This window comes from Pterocles gutturalis, unplaced genomic scaffold (genome assembly GCF_000699245.1).
Source record: "Pterocles gutturalis isolate BGI_N339 unplaced genomic scaffold, ASM69924v1 scaffold26506, whole genome shotgun sequence".
In the NCBI taxonomy this organism is placed as follows: Eukaryota; Metazoa; Chordata; class Aves; order Pterocliformes; family Pteroclidae; genus Pterocles; species Pterocles gutturalis.
This window is the reverse complement of record NW_010103754.1, coordinates 27,944-48,472: the sequence shown is the minus strand read 5'-3', so window position 1 is coordinate 48,472 and position 20,529 is coordinate 27,944. Positions and strand designations below refer to the sequence as shown.

At 38.0% G+C, this 20,529-nt stretch overlaps 1 protein-coding gene across 1 annotated transcript in view; it reads right to left on the bottom strand.

The window, feature by feature from the left end:
* Positions 1–20,529, bottom strand: part of VPS13D (vacuolar protein sorting 13 homolog D (S. cerevisiae)) — a gene marked incomplete at its 3' end in the record, with an annotated part of 53,675 nt that overhangs the window by 7,324 nt on the left and 25,822 nt on the right. Inside the window, exons 32-56 of the mRNA XM_010086826.1 lie at positions 20,345–20,478; positions 19,959–20,114; positions 19,140–19,365; positions 18,523–18,597; positions 17,546–17,752; positions 16,987–17,076; positions 15,871–16,011; positions 14,543–14,665; positions 13,844–13,918; positions 11,495–11,600; positions 11,010–11,162; positions 10,086–10,221; positions 9,111–9,158; positions 8,335–8,485; positions 7,491–7,701; positions 6,747–6,994; positions 5,889–6,080; positions 5,203–5,329; positions 4,483–4,625; positions 3,535–3,665; positions 3,107–3,282; positions 2,854–2,977; positions 1,800–2,035; positions 935–1,043; positions 128–285 (exon numbers count right to left, since the gene is read on the bottom strand). Coding sequence (XP_010085128.1) covers positions 128–285; positions 935–1,043; positions 1,800–2,035; positions 2,854–2,977; positions 3,107–3,282; positions 3,535–3,665; positions 4,483–4,625; positions 5,203–5,329; positions 5,889–6,080; positions 6,747–6,994; positions 7,491–7,701; positions 8,335–8,485; positions 9,111–9,158; positions 10,086–10,221; positions 11,010–11,162; positions 11,495–11,600; positions 13,844–13,918; positions 14,543–14,665; positions 15,871–16,011; positions 16,987–17,076; positions 17,546–17,752; positions 18,523–18,597; positions 19,140–19,365; positions 19,959–20,114; positions 20,345–20,478 — 3,676 coding nt within the window. The remainder of the gene's footprint in view (positions 1–127; positions 286–934; positions 1,044–1,799; positions 2,036–2,853; positions 2,978–3,106; positions 3,283–3,534; positions 3,666–4,482; positions 4,626–5,202; positions 5,330–5,888; positions 6,081–6,746; positions 6,995–7,490; positions 7,702–8,334; positions 8,486–9,110; positions 9,159–10,085; positions 10,222–11,009; positions 11,163–11,494; positions 11,601–13,843; positions 13,919–14,542; positions 14,666–15,870; positions 16,012–16,986; positions 17,077–17,545; positions 17,753–18,522; positions 18,598–19,139; positions 19,366–19,958; positions 20,115–20,344; positions 20,479–20,529) is intronic.

Here is a 20,529-nt window from a genome sequence, read left to right as displayed (position 1 = left end):
AATCTAACTCTTCCACATGCCTTCAGAACAATTTCTTTCCTTATTCAGAGAATATCCTCTTTAAGTATGCTTTCAAAGACATGGTTAGAACCTACACCAGTTTCCTGAGAAATTGTATTTGCAATACCTGTTATCTGTGACAGCTGCCAGACCTGCAATGTCTAAAATCATACAAGAATCCATAGGCCGAGAAGTTTTATGGGGGTTATGAGGAACTGAAGAACCTTCATGGCAAAGCATTCCTGTGTCCGTCATTCTCCAAAGCTGGGATCGTTTTCCTGGCTCCTATTGCATAAAAATTCAACATTTAAATTAAGTCAGCAGTACAGAGCAGATATTTCTGTTCTTTTTTGCTGTCAGATGCTTTGAATTATAAATCTTGGAATGACTTGTATATATTTAACTTCAGAGCCCTGAATTAGAATTAGGAACTAGTTTGTATAAAAAGTTCTAATTTAACTCTGATATTGAATGAATATGCATCCTACATTACCACTGTTAGATGCAGAGCTATATTTACAAGATATTTCTATTCTCAGCAATATTTAAATACAGTTTATACTTCTTAAGAGTTCCAGAAATAGAAGACTTAGCTTAAAATGCAACCAAAAAGGAAGCATGCCCTACCTCGTACTTCATTAGAACATCCAAGATACAATTACCACACTTGGCTGTCCCAGAGGCATTTACAATGTTCTTACTACTTTTATTCCAGTTCCCTTTTCTATCACCCTTACTCCCATGTGGGTCTTACATGGAAGCACCACATAATTCAAACAACCTGAATTGCAATAACCTGTCACTTCGAATGGTGTCTGTCTCCACCCTTTAAAAGTTACCATTAAAATGTTTTGATTTTCTCCTTGTCCCAGCATATGAGTTTACCTCAGCACACAGCAACAGCATTTTAATAAAATCAAATGCGTCTTGGTACCTTCTTTTTCAGTATAACTCGTTGAGTCTTTGGAGAAACATCAAGGACAAGCTCTGCATATGCAGCATCCTTATTTGAAGCAACTGGTCTTACACTTGGCTCCTGTGAACTAGAACATCAGGAAAACATCAGCATGTTTATTCAGAGTAGCTGCTTCCTCTGTAGATTGAATTAGACCTGTACCAAAATCCAATCGAGGAAGCTTGCATTTCCAATATAGTCAGTCAGACAAAAAAAATTTTCTCCCCCCTCTTGTTATTTTTGGAATTACTGCCGTAAGCTGCCTATTTGAGCACATTCTTAAAAGGGGCTTTGATTTCTCACTGCGACTAGGAACTTCACAGGCAAATCAGATTAATTCCAATGAAAATTTTCTACCTTATATTGAGGAAAGCAACAAAGCATGTATCAAACCCTCTTAGCTCTTTTCAAAAGCATAGTGCAAGTTTAAAATTCACTGGCGTGTCATCAATACGTATGTCCTGTGGTCAAGCGTCCTTAATCCACCAAATGAAATTAAGCCCCCAGGACGTGACCCTCAGCATCCCTGCTCTTCTGAGATCAGACAGTGGAGCCACAGCAGATGCCGTGTGCTGAATCTTTCTCACTATGTGGCAAAATAAACAATGATAAGCTGCACTTATAAAGCTAAGTCACCATGACCGAACGAGGTAAGATACACAGCTTACAGCCTGCCAGATTCAACTTCTGAATTTTGGCGTTTCTCTGGCTAGCTACAACGTCGACAGAAGTTTAGCTGTATTTGAATAATTTTCAAATGGCAACTGCTAAGAGAATATTAACGTAAAGCCTAAAGAACACCATGAACATTCAAAATATTTTCATTTCATATATAAAGAATTACCCTGAGAAAGTATATGTAGCTGCAATATAAATGAAGTTTTCATAGTAAAGCTGCTTGCTGTCTTGGAAGTCGTTCATGCTACAGACGATTTCTGAGGAGCCTGCCCCTTTGACGGTCAGCATGATAAAAGGTGGCAGAACAGGTTCATCCCACGCGTAGTCCAGAGAGGTCATGGGCTTCACTTCGGTGTACAGCCTTGGCTCGGCAACACCGTGCTGATTAAAAACAACTGGCACCTGTAAGAGTTATGAAAAAGGATTTAGTTTGACACACAAATTGTTAAGCAGACAGATGTTTTGCTATCATTTCAGGAGCTGATCATTGAAACACGTTCAGCTCACTTCTTCACCCCCCGCAATGGTTTCACAGGCATTTTCTTCCATTCAAGACTCAAAGACAGTCTCAAAGGGATGAGAAATATCATCTTTGCTTTTATCTGTCATCCATGGTCCAAAATGTCTTTAGTAGCATCTCGAACACTCCTAACCGAAACCAGGAGACTTGCCCAGTTTCATTTAACAGTTCAGTATTACAATCCAGAATGAGAACAAGAACTATTAAGAGCTCTGTCTGTCTCTTGCTCTGATCACACGGTATTCAGTAAGTTACTGTAAAATACGTAAATTCTCTGATCTTTACAATCATTGACATGGAAGCCCAAAGACAGAGAGAAAGGAAGTGGCAGCAGCTGCCTGAATTTTTTTTACAGGTTATTCAAGTGTTGAAAACAACATAACAGGTTACAAACTACCACCGTAGCACAATTTTCTCATTGGGAATCATGCTCTTCCTTGTAAGACTTTTAATTCACTCCTGAAAGCCACAACGTTAGCACTACTATTTGAACAAGATGAAGTAGTTGATACCACCACTTCAATTACTATCATTATAGACCAATACCTCTTGCTACACACACTTTCATTTTATTTCATTACACAAGGTAGTCAGCTCCCTCTTCTAACAAACATAAAAGAACTCATGCTTTTCTCTTTTTACTAAAAAAAAAAAAAAAGAAAAAGAAAACCAAAAAGAATGTGATGTTTTGCTCTTTTACCTTGGAAAAATTGTCTATGCGGAAAGGTGGCGGTAACTGGTCTGTGTCACTGAACGCGATGCGGTATGTGGCTCCTTGAAGAGTAATTTCTACTCTTAAGAAGTAACATTTTCCCAGGGTGTCCCTGAAGAAGAACAAACAAGTGCAAGGGAGGTAGGCTTCTGGTCTGTGTAATCCGCAGCCACAAGTGTTAAACAGCTGCTTTTATCAAAAAATGGAAGCATGCTACCAAAGATTTCTATATAACAGTTACCTCATATTAATATGGAACGAGCTGTTTTTGTTGACCTCAAAGCCCCCAGACCAAATGCAGTTTGGAACATCCATTAGTCTCACACATAACAGTTGATCATAATCGTTCCGTGGCCAGTGGAACACGAAGCTGGAACCAGGGAGCGTGGAGATACAGCCATCAGGATTGGATGCTCCCTGGTAACAGAAATTGGTAAATACATTTCCTATAGGTATTAAATAAAACATACAGTATTAATCTATATACCCCTCAAATATCAACAGAGAAATTATTCTGTTAGGGGGATACTGGTGCTAGAATAATGAGAAAGATCCTGACAACCAGCCAACAATACTTTCAAGTATAATGTTTGTGCTCTTTTTGGTTAGAAGATGCTGTGACTAACCACAGGTATCGTAGTAATGACTAACAGAAAGAAAACAGCTTACCCGGCCTCTGGCAAACTCCCGCTGAACAAAGGCAAGCTTGTAGGTTGATTTATTATCTAATAGGTAACGGGGCGCAAATGTCACCATGCAGGTATCAATATAACGGCCTCTGCCTTTTTTAACATCAATACCTAGTAAAAAAAAAAGAAGTTAAATATAAAGCTGTTATTTGCAAGAGAAAACAAAAGACATCTGCCACAATATATTTCATGTAACAGAAGTTCTTCTTCTGGGGTTCCTGAGATGTGCTGTTTCTGCCATACCGCTGCCATATTTTGAACCATTATTTTAAATACTAAATATAATTTTATGGCATCTGTCACCCTCTCAAGCACTGAAGATTAAAAAAAAAATATTTCCAATCACAAGTAAATCCATGCAAGTAATAACTCCACTTTCACACATATAAAAAATACCTAAAAACTCACAGTGGAGTAATTCCCAAGCTCTGGAAATCCACCCTGTCATTTAATTAAAAAATAAAAGCTTCCAAGGAAATTGTATTTTATGTACACTAGGAGCGCAAGGAAGACAAAAGTTGCACTCCTCCACATCAGCCTACAGAGACACCACCAAGCAAAAACTACAGAAGCAGCACATGGCTGAACGGTTACAGTATACAGACACCGAAAATAATCAAACACAGTAATGCCATGGGATTTCAAGTGTACTTAAAAGTAACATATGGGGGAATAAAGACACAGAAGCAGAACAGTTTGTAAATGCAGTCATTGATGATGTAAAACCAAAATAACTGAAAACTGATTTTTAAGCTAATGAAATTCAAAATAAAGATGTAAAAACACTTCAGAGTAGTATTTTTTGTTTAGTAATTTTCTCCGGACCCTCAAAAACCTTTAACAACATGTGTTTTCCTGCTGTAATGGTTCAGTTCTGGTGTCACTGACATCATGTCTTACCAAGTTCAATGTTCCTACCAACACATACCGATGTTATAAATGAGGCCTGGCCGGTTTCCGTGCTGGATCACCTTCAGAGCTCTGACACCACTACCACCATCTAGGGAGAAAGTCTGGCACCAGCCAGGCGTACCTTCAGGATGGATTCCTTTTCCAACCCGCATTGTACAACTAAGGGTAAAAAGAAAACAAAGATTTACTCCTTTAAATGAAGGATCAGATATCAACACGATGCTGATGCCCAAACACATACCCAGGTACAAACAACACCTGTGTTTTAATATGTAAGCATCAGAAGCCACGAACAAATCTCTCGAGTAATTCACTCTGCATTTCTGCCATAAGCTCTTGTACCATACTGGTCAAGATTCAGTGACTGTTCCTTGTAAAAGGCTCAGTAATTTTCAGACTGATTAACCAGGACAACACTTACATCTCAGTAAATCTCTTCAAAACACTTTTGATTTGCTTACAAAAGCAGCATGAGTTCAAAACACGCAAGATAAACCCAAAGCAGCCTGCAGACACAAAAGAATTACCCAGCCAAGGGGTTTTCGGTAGGAAATGTCTGAAGATCCAATATGCTTATTTCAGTATTTAGAAGCTTAATAACTGATCAGATCGTCTTAACAGCAAAAAACTTTTCCTACATGACATTCACACTAATGTATCAGTGCCCAATCCTCTGTGATTTGCTTTCATACTTTGTAAGGTTCCTCCTGTCTGCTCTTCTTGTGGTATTACTTACAGGTTTGGCTGTTCTTTATCAGCGTAACAGAACAGAAGTGGGCTGAGGCTTCTAGCAAGCTCGTGCTCTTCAAACTGACCTGCAGCGTCTGTTTTTGCATTATCTTGTCTGAAGATGAGTGGTAATCCTTTAAGTGAACACAAAAAAATGGAGCGTCAAACCACACTTCACCTTTTGCACAAATTAAAATGAGAATGGGAAAAAATACCTCTAATTAAGGAACAACCTAAAATATTATGGTTGTAACATTAGCCATCAGTCTGCATGCATTCTCCCTCTCCCTCTAACCTGCTTAACAGCTCTGAGCCAGGAGTTGTTGTAGCTCTGGAAGTGCCAATGGATGTTAACACAGAATAACTGCAATTTACATCTGTTGCTTTCTCAAGGCATTGCAGTCTTTGAAAACCACAATTTTAACAGTGATCTAACCTATTCTGATTTATTTAGAGGTACGAATGTGTGAAAATACGCAATATAGCAACTAAAATGTCTAAGCTATCTGCTGTAACATTAATCAAACAATAGCTGCTGGCACTGTAAATAAAAAAAATAACCCTGCAGCTCTTATTCCTCTTAAGGAGTGTTTAAAAAGCTCTATTTGGCTAGACAGCAAACCAAAACACTGCATGAAATCTTCATTTCCCAGTTCATGATTACAGCTACAGAAGAAAATATTGTAAATGTACCTGTTTTGTTGATTAACCAATATGGTGCTAAAATTAATATTTTTAGAGAACCTTCAGCACGACATACAATCCTTATGGTCAAATTTAGCAGGCGTTTGTTGACATCATACAATCGCATCCGCACCATATAGTTTTGTGTCCCAGGAGGAATCAGCAGTTCCTTGCAGGTTGGGAAGTTTTCCAGCAACACCCCTACAAAAACAAAAGAAAACAAAATAAAACCAAACATCACCCACACAGAAACACTAGTTTCTGATAAGCATACAAGTTGTTTCATGTGACTTCATCTTTCTGAATATTTCATAGAGCTTACCCAGATTAACTTTTAAATCTGCCCAGTGTAGTAACCTCGGACCTCATGAAGAAATGCCTCAATTTAAGTAACAAGCAGCAAAAAAAGTTCTGTAAAGAATCCTGCTTAGGGCTAACTACTGCTTTAGGCATCAGAAGTCCAGCCAGTGTTGAATAATTCCATTTGTACTCTCAACACCAACTTTTTCTGAGAGAAAGAAAACAGGAAAACTACCCAAAGTGTTAGGAATTCATCCAAATTATTCCCTTCTTTATCACTGTTCTCTCCAGTTTCCAGTCTCAGGAAAATGAGAAAAGAGCCAAACAAGGAACAGACTTAGATAGCTGACAGATCTGGGGGAATGATGACGATATTAGCACCTTTTTTGGATGCATGCACTTGGCTATTAACTATAAGAAACCCTGCAACTCAATGAAATAATCATATAAACACATTCAACTTTTAAATTTTTCCATTCCTGTACAATAGTTCCTTGTACAAGAAACAGTTATATTGAGGCACTCCTCTAGGAGGATCAGAAAGCGGTATCTGAAAAAGAACCTTACCAAGCTCAATGTTCTGAGATGTATCAGCTGTGTGCAATGCTGCCTCTTTGCCAGGTTTTAACGTCCCGTTAATTGGCATCCCTTTAACATAGAACTCGAGTTCACAAGGCAGCAAGTTACAGATTACCACCGTGGGCAAGAGATAAATAGTATGCCCAGGCTGTCTGAAAATCTGTTTAGCACTGTCAGAAAATATGCTGGAAGGCATGTAATCCGGGTAATTTTCTTTCTTTATAGCCACACAAAACCTGTGAAGGCAAACATATGTGAGAAGAAGTCAATGAACTCAACGGAATAACTGAGCCCTGTCTTTGTGTATGGCACCAAATCCCCCAACATGCTGTAAGTTCACGACTGACAGCAAAAACAGCATTTAGAATTGTTCTCCACATAATCACTTTAGAGTTTGGCTATACAGTATTTTATATTTATGTCTAACATTAAGACAACACATTCTATTTTCTAAGCTTTTCTTTTTTACAATGAATATTATAAGCATGCTTACTTTGTATCCTCAGACATTTGCTAATAGGCAGTGTCAAAGGGGCTTCAAGGAGCCCTGCAGGAACACAGCAGTTACGCTTCAATGCTTCCTTATTACTCAAGAGACCAAACAAAACATCCCATTAAACTGCAGAAGCTTTCTCCTCTAAGTATTTTCTTTCCTGTTAGCTACTTTCACAGTATTTCCTTTTTCAGAAGAAAATAACACAGCTTACAAAAAAATAATTAGGTCTTAATTACCTGAAAAATCGGCTAATTTCAGACTCCATTGCATGACACTCTCGCTTGCTGCTGCATACTTCTGCTGTCTTCTGAACATTAGTCCAGTGAATTGGAGCCTTACAGAAGAGGACTCCTATTCTTTTCGGCCTGGCTTGCAAACGCCAAGATGTAAGATGCAACGGAACAGCAAAGGAATCCCCTGGCATCACTGCTGGAAGAACTACAGGTTCTGCAACCAGAGAAGAAAACACACATATCAGAACAGGCCCCCTTACTGAAAAGTGTAACATTTTCAAATAGTAAGTCTCAAATTTTTGGAACAAGACATTTTGTTTTATCATGAAACAGTAGCTACTCTGCATATGGTTCAAACACCAACCCGTTGTTTTAAGCCCTATTAACAATCTGGCAGCAGACAAATCTAGGTGTGAAACGTGAAACTGGAAACAGACTAAAAACTTTCTGGAATACAAATTCTTTTGTGTTGGATGCTTTAGTGAACATGCTCATTTCAAAGAGATCTCATTCATTACATTTTGGGTACACTATCAGTGTGTCACTACATTTCTAGACTGCACCTTTGCATGCTAACACCCAAAACCTTCTGGACTACTGCTAAAAGATGCAACATGCTACACACTGAAGTAAGACTCAGTCTTTACAGAAAGTCTCAGCTTTCCCTGTTTCCTGAACAGTAAGGGAATACCCTCCTGTGTTCTCTAGCTGACCTTGCTGATCACTTCCTTACCCATTTCCCCTCCAGGGAGCTCTACTTTGTTGTTAGCCATTAGAGCAGCGGTGAATCTACCTGGGGAGGAAGCTAAAGATTCCCCATAGTATGGAAGGAATATACAACACTCACTGTCGGGAGCAGAAGGACTATCCAGTCTTAGTTCCATTGGTGTTTCCAGCTTGTTCTTCACAATCAACGCTGAGCGCACTGTTATCACTTTCCGAGCGCTACCTTCCATGGTAACTTCGAATACCACACGAACTGGAGGCAATGAAGAAAACTGGAAGATATTTAAAAGTATTAAAAAGCTCAGGTAATGATTATATCTAGAAGAGGGACACCTCAATTTTGAAGTAGTAACTGCTGGAGTAAAAACTTGCCAACGGAGTCACTAACTCCATTACCTTTTTAAAAACAATGCAAGTTCAAATAAGAGCAATACAAATTGTAAGAGAACACTTCATACACTATCTCACTATGGCATTATCTTATAAATACACAGTTTGAATTCCAATCCTCATAAAACTAAGTCACTCATCATTCCTATATGTCAAAAATAAAAAACAAGGTGGAGATTTCTTAAAATATTCATACTTTCTTCACTCTTACTGCCCTTCTGCTGTGATGTTTCATCTCCTACATTACACAGTCATTGCCACTTCAATCCTGAAAACCACATTTTATATGGGCTCACATGCTGGAATGCACATACTGGAATATGAGACCTATTCTTCAAACAACCATTTACAGTGGGGAGGAATGGCAGTGTCACATTTCATTTTGTTTGCTTGACTTCTGATTCCTTTCTATTTAAAAGGTTCTAGAAGGATGGAGAAGCCAGTTCACATGTAGAATTATGCTAGTGTGATTTAAGTAACTCTCAAAAAATCAAAATATATACTCACGTAGACTTGTGGATGTATTATATTTGTTCTACTTATTGGGCTTCCAAGCTGGGAGAAAAGTAAACAAGAAAGTTAAAATTGTTCAACTCTCAACTGCATCCTTTTCCTTCAAGAATCAAGTTACAGGGAGAGATAATGCTTTTTATCCTTCGATATGAACACATCAGAAACAATTCAAACAAGAGACTATTGGCTCTTGTCAGTAGTGTCATGAAATTAAATTCCAATCCTGTTTTATATCATCCTTTTCCTTCAAGAATCAAGTTACAGAGAGAGATGATGCTTTTTATGCTTCAATATGAACACATCAGAAACAATTCAAATAAGAGACTACTGGCTCTGTCAGCAGTATCATGAAATTAAATTCTAATCCTGGTTTATACCAAAAAGATCTCAACTTCCAATTTCTCCAGTGCTCAACAATTTTCGTCGCTAGTCCCAAAACTTAACTAACTTCAAAATCCACAACATCATTTTTATCATTCAGCCTAAACCACCAGCTGCCAGCCTGCTGATTATTAAAACTGCATTCTTTCTCCATGACAAGTGTATTTTGTCTAAGCAGCCACATATTTCAACAATCTCTAGCCTTACAGGAAATTGTCAGTGTTGTTTATCTTCAGTAAATTAAACACATGAAAAGCATTCCCGCACTCCCAGAAATAAAAATAGCTGCTGAAATGCTGTGCTGATTTAAAGATCAGTCTCCAGGAGTCCATGACGCTGTCACTAATATATTAGTTCTGTCACTGGAAGCTCTGACTGCTACACACAGACTAAGTGCTGACTACTCTGTGTTTTTGTTGGGCTTAAAACTGCCCGTTAGGAACCCAGCATCTCCAGACTCGGCCAGTTCAAGCCAACTGGAAAGAGGACAATCTCACAGAGCAGCTGCTTTAAGATAAAAATCTTGGAGACATCATTACTCTCAAATTACATATTCTGTTAAAACTGACACTCAAAATCAGAACTTACAGTAGAAGAGGATGAGTTCTTATCCGGTGCAGCGTAACGGAAATACGTTCCAACTTTGTCTACAGATACTGGACTGACTTCTTCCCAGCCATTCACTCTCACTTGCAGCTGATGAATTCTTAGATCATGCGTGTGCCTACCAGGTCAGATCAAGTTACATTGCTATTAAGCATTATTATACAGTGCAAATGCAAACAGGTCAAACCAAGAACATCCTCGGAATTCTGATGGACTGACTTCTTCCCAGCCATTCACTCTCACTTGCAGCTGATGAATTCTTAGATCATGCGTGTGCCTACCAGGTCAGATCAAGTTACATTGCTATTAAGCATTATTATACAGCGCAAATGCCAAACAGGTCAAACCAAGAACATCCTCAGAATTCTGAAAAAAGAATCTCACTGAAGTGTTTAAAAAAAAAAAGTTTCAAGAGCTTTTCCATTTCATGGATAATGACAGACCTGATTTTACATCTAATCAGCTGTTCCACCTTCCCTAATGAACATACACAAGTAAAACTGGGTCATATAAGCAAAAATAAAAGCATGCTACATATTTGTTAGCCAGTTCCAGTTCTTAGCACTGATAACACTATGCTTAACAACCAATGTCCTCCATCCCCCTGTCCTTTAGAACACAAGACATATGATCTGTAATCGAGGCCCTTAAGTCTTTCGAAAAGCTTATAATAATCCAATTCACATCTAGCAACGGCTGCCACCAATACCAACATATGCTGCTTACTACACAATGGATAATTTCACTCTATACATGAGTTTTGAATATTTAAAAGCAAAATATTAACAGGAGATGTAAAACACATCCACTTTTTATTTAGTATCTGCGAGTGTCCTCACACCTACGATCCTATCTGTGCTATATTATGAGTGTGTCAAAACACATCTCACAGCCTGGTGCCTTCACCTGTGCCTGAGTTTCCCTCTGGCTTCAAATTCAAAAGGAATCTCTTCCCCAGTGATAACTTCTTGCCATTCACTGACGTTATGGGCATCATCCAGCAATGTCCCGTTCTCCTCAGGAACAACACCTGGACTCCCACTGTGAGACAGGGCAGCGCTGTGAAGAGAATCACATCGTTTTACAAACTGACAAAATGACTACTTCAAGTAACAAGTGCTTTTTAGTCTGCCTCAATCTATAAGCCCTGCAGTAAACACATACACATCATGAATGTACCTGACCAGCTTTCAAATTCTGTTTGGTCTCTTAAAAAAACCTTTTTTTCCAGTAGTAAAACTATCTCACTGTCTAAGAAGCTCTTAACAAAGCAAGACTGAGAGCTGACTATGTTTCTCTGCAAGAAAACAAAAGCACTGAAAACAATACGGTTTGTCTGACATGTTAGAGAATCCAAATACTGTCAGAGTGATCCCCCAACAGCTTCTTACCGGGTGGGTGTTGTAGTTAGGGTAGCAAACCACAGAGTGCATCCAGTGTGATTTCTCAGAGCAAAAGGGACAAATGGCTGCCTACGCTTTGGAGTCTTCATTTCAGCTATAAACAGAACAAAGATTTGTCTAAACGCTTATGAGAAGCATTCATCAGATACTAATGCAGGATGAGACACAATGGCTGGAGAACCACAACCTGCACCAACTAAAGAAAAACAGATCAAAGAAACAAGATAATAGATCACTAAAAATTTTTAAAAATTTAATAACTGTTATAGAAATAGTACAAAGCAAACAGATAGTCTTCCCCTACATCACCCCCCCATGAACTGAGCTTAATCTATGTGTTTGCTTCGTCATATCACGTCTTATAAAATACTATGCCTCCAGTTATAACTAACACGTGGAAAACCTAACTATAAACCTAATCAGAGTCAGTAACTCCTCATGTACATCCAAATGCTCATGAAGTATTAAACACATATTCACTTAAAATTAAGATTTATGCTCTATTTAGTGTGATGAATACAGGCTTATCAGGTACCCTCTTTAAACAGGACTTCTATCCTCAAAGACTGAACAAGCAGAATATTTTCCTATCCAGGATAAAGCCTACTAAGACAAAGTATGAAAAATAATTTAAACGCAACCAAAAGTAACCTGGTTTTGTTAAAATGCTGGGACAGCAAAACCCCAGAAGAAACTTCACGTACCATGGTTGACCTTTTTCAAGTGTGCATTACTAACTAGCACACAAGCCTTAACTCTCATCTTCCATGCTGCAGTACCTCATGTCTGTGAAAATACTTCCTGAGTTTGGACAGAAAAAAACCCCTGACAAATTCCAGCAACTTACTTAAAAAGAAACATAAATGGCTGCTACCTAAATACATACATCTTTTTGTATCAGAGAAGTAGAAAGAAGGCACACATAATTTATCAGCTGCTCAAGCAAAAGGTAAGGCAAAAATGAAATCTATCGCACAGAACTGAGCTGCAGTCACTCTCCAAAGGCTGACTGATACCAAGTTCAAGTACTTCATGTTCTGAGATCCGTTCATCCCACCGCAACGTGTCCAACTAAGAATAACTTAAGCACAGGCTCACAGAGGCAAGAGGTAACGCGGGGTAGGTAGGCAAGGTTTTGAAGGAGTTACTGATGATCACATACAACTGTCTTCCAAATCAAGGTCAAAAAATTCCTGTATATGTTGTCAGTGGAGACTTGAAACTGATCTCTCTAAAGCTCACAGAGACAGTTCTTTCCAAGTAAATGGCAAGAATATGAAATCCTTGAAAATAAAAACTCTGATTTTTGCCAACTGCAAATAAAACAATCCTTCTAGTGTTGAGCTTGACTTTAATTTTTTTGGCTAGCTCAGGTTCTACAAAAATTACAGACCAGAAGCCAAATGAACTTTTACTCTGGCATTTAATCTATTGCCAATTTATTATTTAAGACTTTTAAAAAATAATTTTTGGGACTATGGCCTGATTTTTGAAAGAAAACAATGTAAAAGTTGCATTTTGAGACTATTGCCTGAAAATAAAGACTACCATTACAAGGAGGTTTTCTTTCATAATTTATTTTGTCATTTAGTTGCAACACCCTCTAAAAGCCAAGTAATAAATATTGAGAGGTTTTGTTGTTTGGGGTTTTGTTGGGTTGGTTTTTTTTTTCTTTTTCCACAAAAAAAACTTCCTAAAAAATACCTCAGAAAAACAAATCCTCTTATAATTTTCCATTTTTTGGGTTGCTTTAAAACTTCTAAGAACTGTCTGCAACCACTCAGAGAAAAAGTTTCTAAGGGGCAGTCTGAACGAGCCACAGATGTAGATTTATAGAAAGCTTTCTCTCCTCCCATTCAGCAACTTATTTACAGGGACAACATAATTATCAAGTGTGCTGTTTCGTCTTCCATAATGCCACAAATCTTAATAAAAAAATAGAGAATTTGAAAATATTAATTTAAACTGGATTAATTTGCCCAAAGACTGTACTGTCAAATATAAAACAAACACATTACCAGGATATTTGTTAGGAATGCCTTACTTCCCAAGGCTCACTGCAAACAGACTGTTCCTTCTGAAGGGATCTTCAAGTTTTAAGTAGCTAAATACACATGCTGAATCAAGCATACCTATGTACATTGAACATACTATTGGATATTTTTAGAATATAAAAAAATCTTGTGACTTTATTACCTTATTTTGGCTTTTTTTGTTTGTTTTAAATATAGGAGGCCAATCTACCAGCAAGTCACACACATAACACCGGATTTATTGTACAAGAGCCTTCCAAAGGAGAAAAAAAATCTTTTTTTGTCTCTCTGTGCTATACTGTACCTCTAGCATAGACTTGGTGCTCTAGGTTAGTCAAACTGGCTGTACTCCTAGTTCTAAGGTAGACAAGAGGAAGGCCTGGCAGACAGGAAAGACAAAGTTAGCAGGTAAGAAAAAACACACAAATACAGGCAGACTCTTCCCCGTCATGCATCGGGAAAGACAAGTTGGCATCGTGCAATCCGTGTATGAGTCTCTACCCGTTCGCTTACACTAAGGTGGCATCTGAATTGCTAGAATTTCTTCCAGAACACTGGGAGAAAAGAAGCTTAAAAAACCTGCCACATACCGGGAGCTATTACTTAGAGAATTCTGTCACAAATGTAACAGCATTTTTTCCAGAAACTCAGTCATTTAGGTCTTTGGGGGCACATAAAGAAAAAGATCACCTCTGAACTGCACACTCCCTAAACCCACTCTTACTTAATCTCTGACAGGACAGTCATTAACTGAAAAAATGTGACAAAAAAAGGAAGCAGAACCAGCAAAGTTCTCACTCAAAGCTCCGTAGCCAGAAAGGTTTTTGTTTTTAAAGAACAGAACACAACTGAACAGAAAACAGCACTGTGGTCTTTTTTGCCAAATATCTCTACAATTCATTGTATGCTATGGAGACCAAATACTTTTGTTCGTAATGTACTAGACAGATGACTGTGTATGTCAGGACTGTTTCAAATAAAGGGTGATTAATGAGCATCATACTCTGCCCAAAACATGGTGGATCCACCGAAGAACCCGTCCAGTCTTCTGAACTGACTACGTTCACCTCTTTGTCCTGTTTACAGTAATCTTCCATCCATGACTGCTTGGTACACGTGTATTGTTCTAGAGGAACATAAGCACAGACAGTAAACACCTCCAAGGTGGCAGCAAACAAAGTAATTGAAAAGTATGTGAAATCTGTAACACTGAAGTTACTCCAATTTCATGGCAAAAGTTTCATTCCACTGCTTTTTCTGCGAGTCTTGCGCATGTTAAAGACAAACAACAGCTCATGACATCACAGCAGTGTTTTCAAAACACAATCTTTTATATTCTCAAAATTTTTTATTTTAACTTTCAGTGGAATTCCATGTTCTTCAGATACTCCTGTGGCAATGTAAGAGATCTCCCTGAGGAGGCAACGAACCTTAAATATTTTCATGTCAGAAGCAGTTTCTATTTTTTTTTTTTCTTTTTAAGAGGTACCTGTACATTCCTGCATAAACATCAAGACACCAATGGAGTCCTCTGGCACAGTATTAATCATCAGCTAGCCTTAGTAGTTGCTATCACTAGTATTAAAATTGTGGGAACTCTTAGGAATCACTGATTTGCATCTTTTCCTCCCACCCTGGCTCCCTTTTTCTGCCAACCCCACAGGTCTTGTGGGAGAAAGGAATGAATATTCAAGGAACAAGGAAAGCTCTTCTGTCACATTTGCAAGCTTACATTTTTTTTTATTATGGCCCCCAAATTATTCAGATTTGCAAACAGACTAAACAACAATATTTCTGGGAAATGCAAAATCATAGTCTCACACCAAAGAAGCTTACATGAAGTTTGAGTTAATGATGAACAAAATATTTATATTTCCTGAGGTGGGAACTGACAGCTCAGGTTTTCAGATTTCAGAACTGAAGGGAGTAGCTTCCCACTACACCTGTCAATGCACTGAAAAATGATAAGCCTATAAAAATATTTTTAAGTACTGTAAAGTATGGAAAGCTTTAGATGAAAGACTGTTTCTGATTAAAAATAAATTTCAAGTAACATATGAATTTGATACAATTCATATGACCAGAGAAAGAATTCCTACTAACCTCTAAAATATGTAGCTCATGTCTTTACACTTTCATAATATCTGATAAAATACAGGCTGCCTGAATGCACACCTGTGTACAATATAATGTGAAATACCCAGGGACCCGTGTGAAACCTCCTCCTCTGTCTATGGGACACCAGCAGGACACAATTAGAAATGTTTGTCACTTTCAGTACAGTGAAAATCAGACTGTACAGTGATGCTCTCAGGGAAAATTCCTCCCTACCTATGAACACAGAGGTGATGTTTATATCCAAACGGTGTTTAGCTTTGACTTCCAGCTTCAGGCGGGAAGGGTGGAGGCGGCTGGAAGCTTGTTGTTGCCAAGAAACTGAACATGGCCATGGCTCAATAAACGGCTCCCAGCCTGAGAACAAACAGAAAACGTCACATGTATTACACACTCGAAGGCTGCATTGGAATACTGTTTACATACCTCAGAATTTAATAATGTAACTTTAATAATGAGATCCTTTAGTTTCAATCTGCATTCAAGATGAACTTGTAAGACTACAGATTTAATTTACTAGCTAACAAAAGCTGCTGCAGCTCCTCCATTTAACCAGTGTACACTATATGTAGGGTCTTGCAGAAATATCTTAATTGCGAGGAAAGCATTAGAAGTCAATTACAGCTTCACACTGAAGTTATTTATCTGGAACTAAGTTCTCTGAAATAGTTTTGAAAATGATTTTCACACAATTATACATAAGTTGGCCTACTATTCAGTATCACAAAAGACAAAGGTCTAAAAGCTATTTAAAAACAACATCCTACATATCTTTAAAAACAAAAAATCTCCCTTGCTATTGACAGATAATTCTTGAGGTTGTCACCAATTTTATAACAGCAAATTTACTTTCTCAATTCAGAGAAAACACAAAACTAGATGCTTTCTTTTGTCAGTGCCTGACCTCTATTGAGATATAACTTGCTTTTTGATACCTAAAATATAAATTATGATGGTCGTCTTACGTTAATCTGTTGTCTTCAGCCTAATCACCTACCCTCACGAGCTTTTTCTTTCTGAAATAAGTAACCAACTGAATTCATCAAAACAAATACTAAAAAAGATATGGGAATACAGAGACAACTAGTTATGTAACTGTTTGAAAACTTCAGTGCAACTTTCACATCAGCAATCTCTCTAATTTCCACATCCCTCCCTCCTGATATCAGGTTAGGATATCTTGCCTAGGATCACATGCTCTCTCACACACAAAGTGCAACCTTTCACATTCCCTTGTACGCATCTCATGTTGGGTGAATTTCAGGCTACTCTAGTACAAGGCTGTTTTCCTAAACTTAAATAAAGAAAACAACAAAACCCCCCGTATTTCACCTGAAAGCTCACGATTGTAATAATCTCCAGAGAGGGTAAAATGAGCGTAGCCTTCGGGGTTGGCTCTCAAATGTTGGAGAAAATTCAAACCTGCAAAAAAAAAAAAAAAGTTAACATTATACCAATGAAAAAAAATTGGGTTTCCTGATTTTGTGAACTGTTAAGTAATGGAAGGTTTTGTCCTATCTTTTGAACGGAAATGGTACAAAAAGCTTATAGTTCTACTCTTCCAATAACACTTACACACCGCTATGCTTTACAACATGGAGCCTCACTGGGTTCTGCTCAGGACAGATTCTATTTGTTGTGTGATGTATAAAGGGGAAACCAGAAATTTAACCCTACAAACACTGTAATCTTCTTAAAAACAAAACTTAAAACAAACAAAAACTAAAACCAAAAAAAGTACCCCAAGAACCCCAACCCCCCCACAACAACCACCAACAAAACACTCTCAGCTGAAATTTCACAGCTCCTAAGAAACTAGATCCTGGTGGTGAACATGCACAGTGACTGACAGCAACATTATGCAACTCGCTCAGCAGAACAAGATACTCACGTGAAAAGGTTAACTCAGCAAGGGGAACGTCACAGTCCATGCAGTCATCAATAAAGCAAATGCATATACTTTCTGCTTTTATTTCCACTCCAGAGATGAACTGAAAAGGCACAATCCCCTGGCTGTCTCGACCAGAAGAGGTCAGGGAAATTGATTTCAAGGGTTCAGCATTCTTAAATAACCAACTCGCTGCTTTTTTCAAGTCACCTTAGAAAAAACCAAACAACCAACCAATCATCATCTACTTTCTCAATTAAATGTACTTTTTCAAAAACCATACGGAAGCAAACTAATTCCCCCTCTCTTAACAAGTACAGCAAGACACCAGCAGTGCCTTCAATGTGTTCTATTTAATAACACAAATATGAGAAGATTATAAATACATTGGTATTTTCTAGGAATAAAAAATGTGTTTTGAAGTCTGCAAGCTGAGTGGCAACATAACATAAATAAATCTATACTAATACTATGAATGCCTATAAATAAGGTGGGAAACAGTGCTAAAGTAAAAGAATCATTTGTGTTAAAGCTTTAACTTCTTTTCATGTATTGTGTGTAGGAGTAGATAAAACACATGATTCAACAGGGGAGAGATGAAACCCCATGCCCTAAATAGAAAGATAACAGTAAGAAATAGGATTGTCATTAAAAAAAAAACAAACAAACCCACAACTAGACAACAAACCAAAACCAAAACACACCAGCCCAACCCTCCAAACAAAAATACATACAAACGCCCCACACAGGACATCCCAAAAGGCAAGAAGAATCTTTGGAGGGCAGGGGGGGGGGTCTTCACAGTAGTAGAACAGAAAAATGAGAAAGCTTGAGATGACATGCTAACAAAGAGCGAAAGTAAAGAAGAAAAGGAAATATTGCCTGTGCATCAGCTACCTTACAGTCTGAAAGTTTTTACTTAATTGCAAGTTAGATAACACGAACAATCTCCAAGGCCAACTAAGAATATTTAAGGTTACCTTGGCAGATGAAGAGAGCTTTACGACAATCTTCCATACAGAATCCCAACTCCTGAAGGCGAGCCAGCTGTACCTCTGCAATTGAGCAGTCAACCAGTCATAAATCCTTGACAGTTATCTACCTGCTTTCATTTCTAAAATTAAGATATAACTGTATGAAAAATGAGGTTTTCTTTGTTCAAGACTGCAATTGTAGGAAAAGCATATGATTCAGCACTGCTTTTACAAACAAACAAACAAACACAAACCAACCCATAATATTTACATTCTAGAATATATGAATCACCAAATGGTTTGGGTTGGAAGGGACCTTCAAGATCATCGAGTTCCATCCCCCTGCCATGGGCAGGGACACCTCCCACCAGCCCAGGTTGCCCAAAGCCTCATCCAGCCTGGCCTTGAACCCCTCCAGGGATGGGGCACCCACAGCTTCTCTGGGCAACCTGGGCCACTGCCTCACCCCCTGCACAGGAAACAACCTCTTCCCAATATCTCATCTCAATCTACTCTCTCAGCTTAAAACTGTTACCCCTCATCAAGCACACAGTCTAGCTTCACACTGCAGAAACCTCCTTTAGATATAAAAAATGGCTTCACTCCAACAGTTAAAAACGTACCAAGAACAGGATCCAACATACGTTTGGATGCATCTCTGTTTTCCTGTGTCAAAGAGGAATTCTCATTGACCAGTGCTAAACTGGAAGGGTTAGCAGTACTTTCAGCAATCGACACAGCTGAGTCAGGCATAGCTGCACTGGTCTGTTGAGGAATTGACTTTGCAATTGCCAAGAACAGTTGAACATCATTATAGGACAGTCTGATATCCAGTGCTTGCAACTGAATCTAAATGAAAAATTAAAAAATAAGACTCAGTTACCCTTTTCTAGGTATGTTTTTGTATACTTTGGATATTAACAAAGCTTTTCCCAAAAGAAGACAAAATTCAATATTAAGATCTGATTATCACACTCTTTTAAAGCTCCAGTAGTAGAATTACCAAATTTGTTATTATTTACTAAAAACCAAAAGCATTAAAAGCATATATCAGGTGGAAAAAAAGAAGTTTTCCTTTGGTATAATACCAAAAAGAAGTCTCTAAATAGATTTCCCCTCTAATAAAACACTAACAGATACACAAAATAAAACTTTTTTCATTCAGGTATTAGTAACTATCTAACATATCTACATTATCAGCCCACTTTTTTCCCCACTATTAATCTCTGTAATACATCCCACAAATCACTCCTTTGTTATCACTAAGAGTGTTTACTGCATGCTCATTTCTTTGCCTTTTCCAGTTCAGAAAAAATTTATCTTATTCTCTTCTTATGCATTTGAAAGTATTCCATTGAATACTCGGGCATGAAAAAAGTTGTGGCAGATCATGATCTAGTGTCCTCTATGGCATACAGTTTTATTCAGGCCTTTATTATTACCTCTAGAATAGGAGGAAAATCCTCACTATTGAAAGCATCCAACAGTCCTGAACCACTTGGGTAGGAAGCATTCCCAACAAGTTCCATCTGAATTTGTACTGGATCAATAATTGACAGTGCGGTCTCTTGCTCATTTCCTAACCGGCATGAAAAAACCTAAAAAATACAAATGGTTTTAGAAAAATTAGGAACCAAGAGAACAGGCCTGGCAATAACTTCAAGACGAAAGACTATCAGAAAACATAAGCTATGGCCATGAACTGACTGTTTTCTACAGACAATTCCTTTGTAAACTTTAAGACAGCTACTATATATTTGTAGTAAAGTATCTTCACAAGCTCCTCTAATTTTAGATGTTTTACAAAAGCAAATTTATTTCTTCTTACCTCAATGCCAAACAAACTGCCAGAGAAAGGACGATCTAACAGCTTGGGCTTGTAAGTGAGAACAGTAGTCCCCTTCAAAATAATTGCATTGGTATCAAAACAGGACATGTCTTCAACGACCACAAACTCCGTTCCTTAACAAAACAAAATGACAAGTAATAAACAGGGCAACTGTAAATACCATT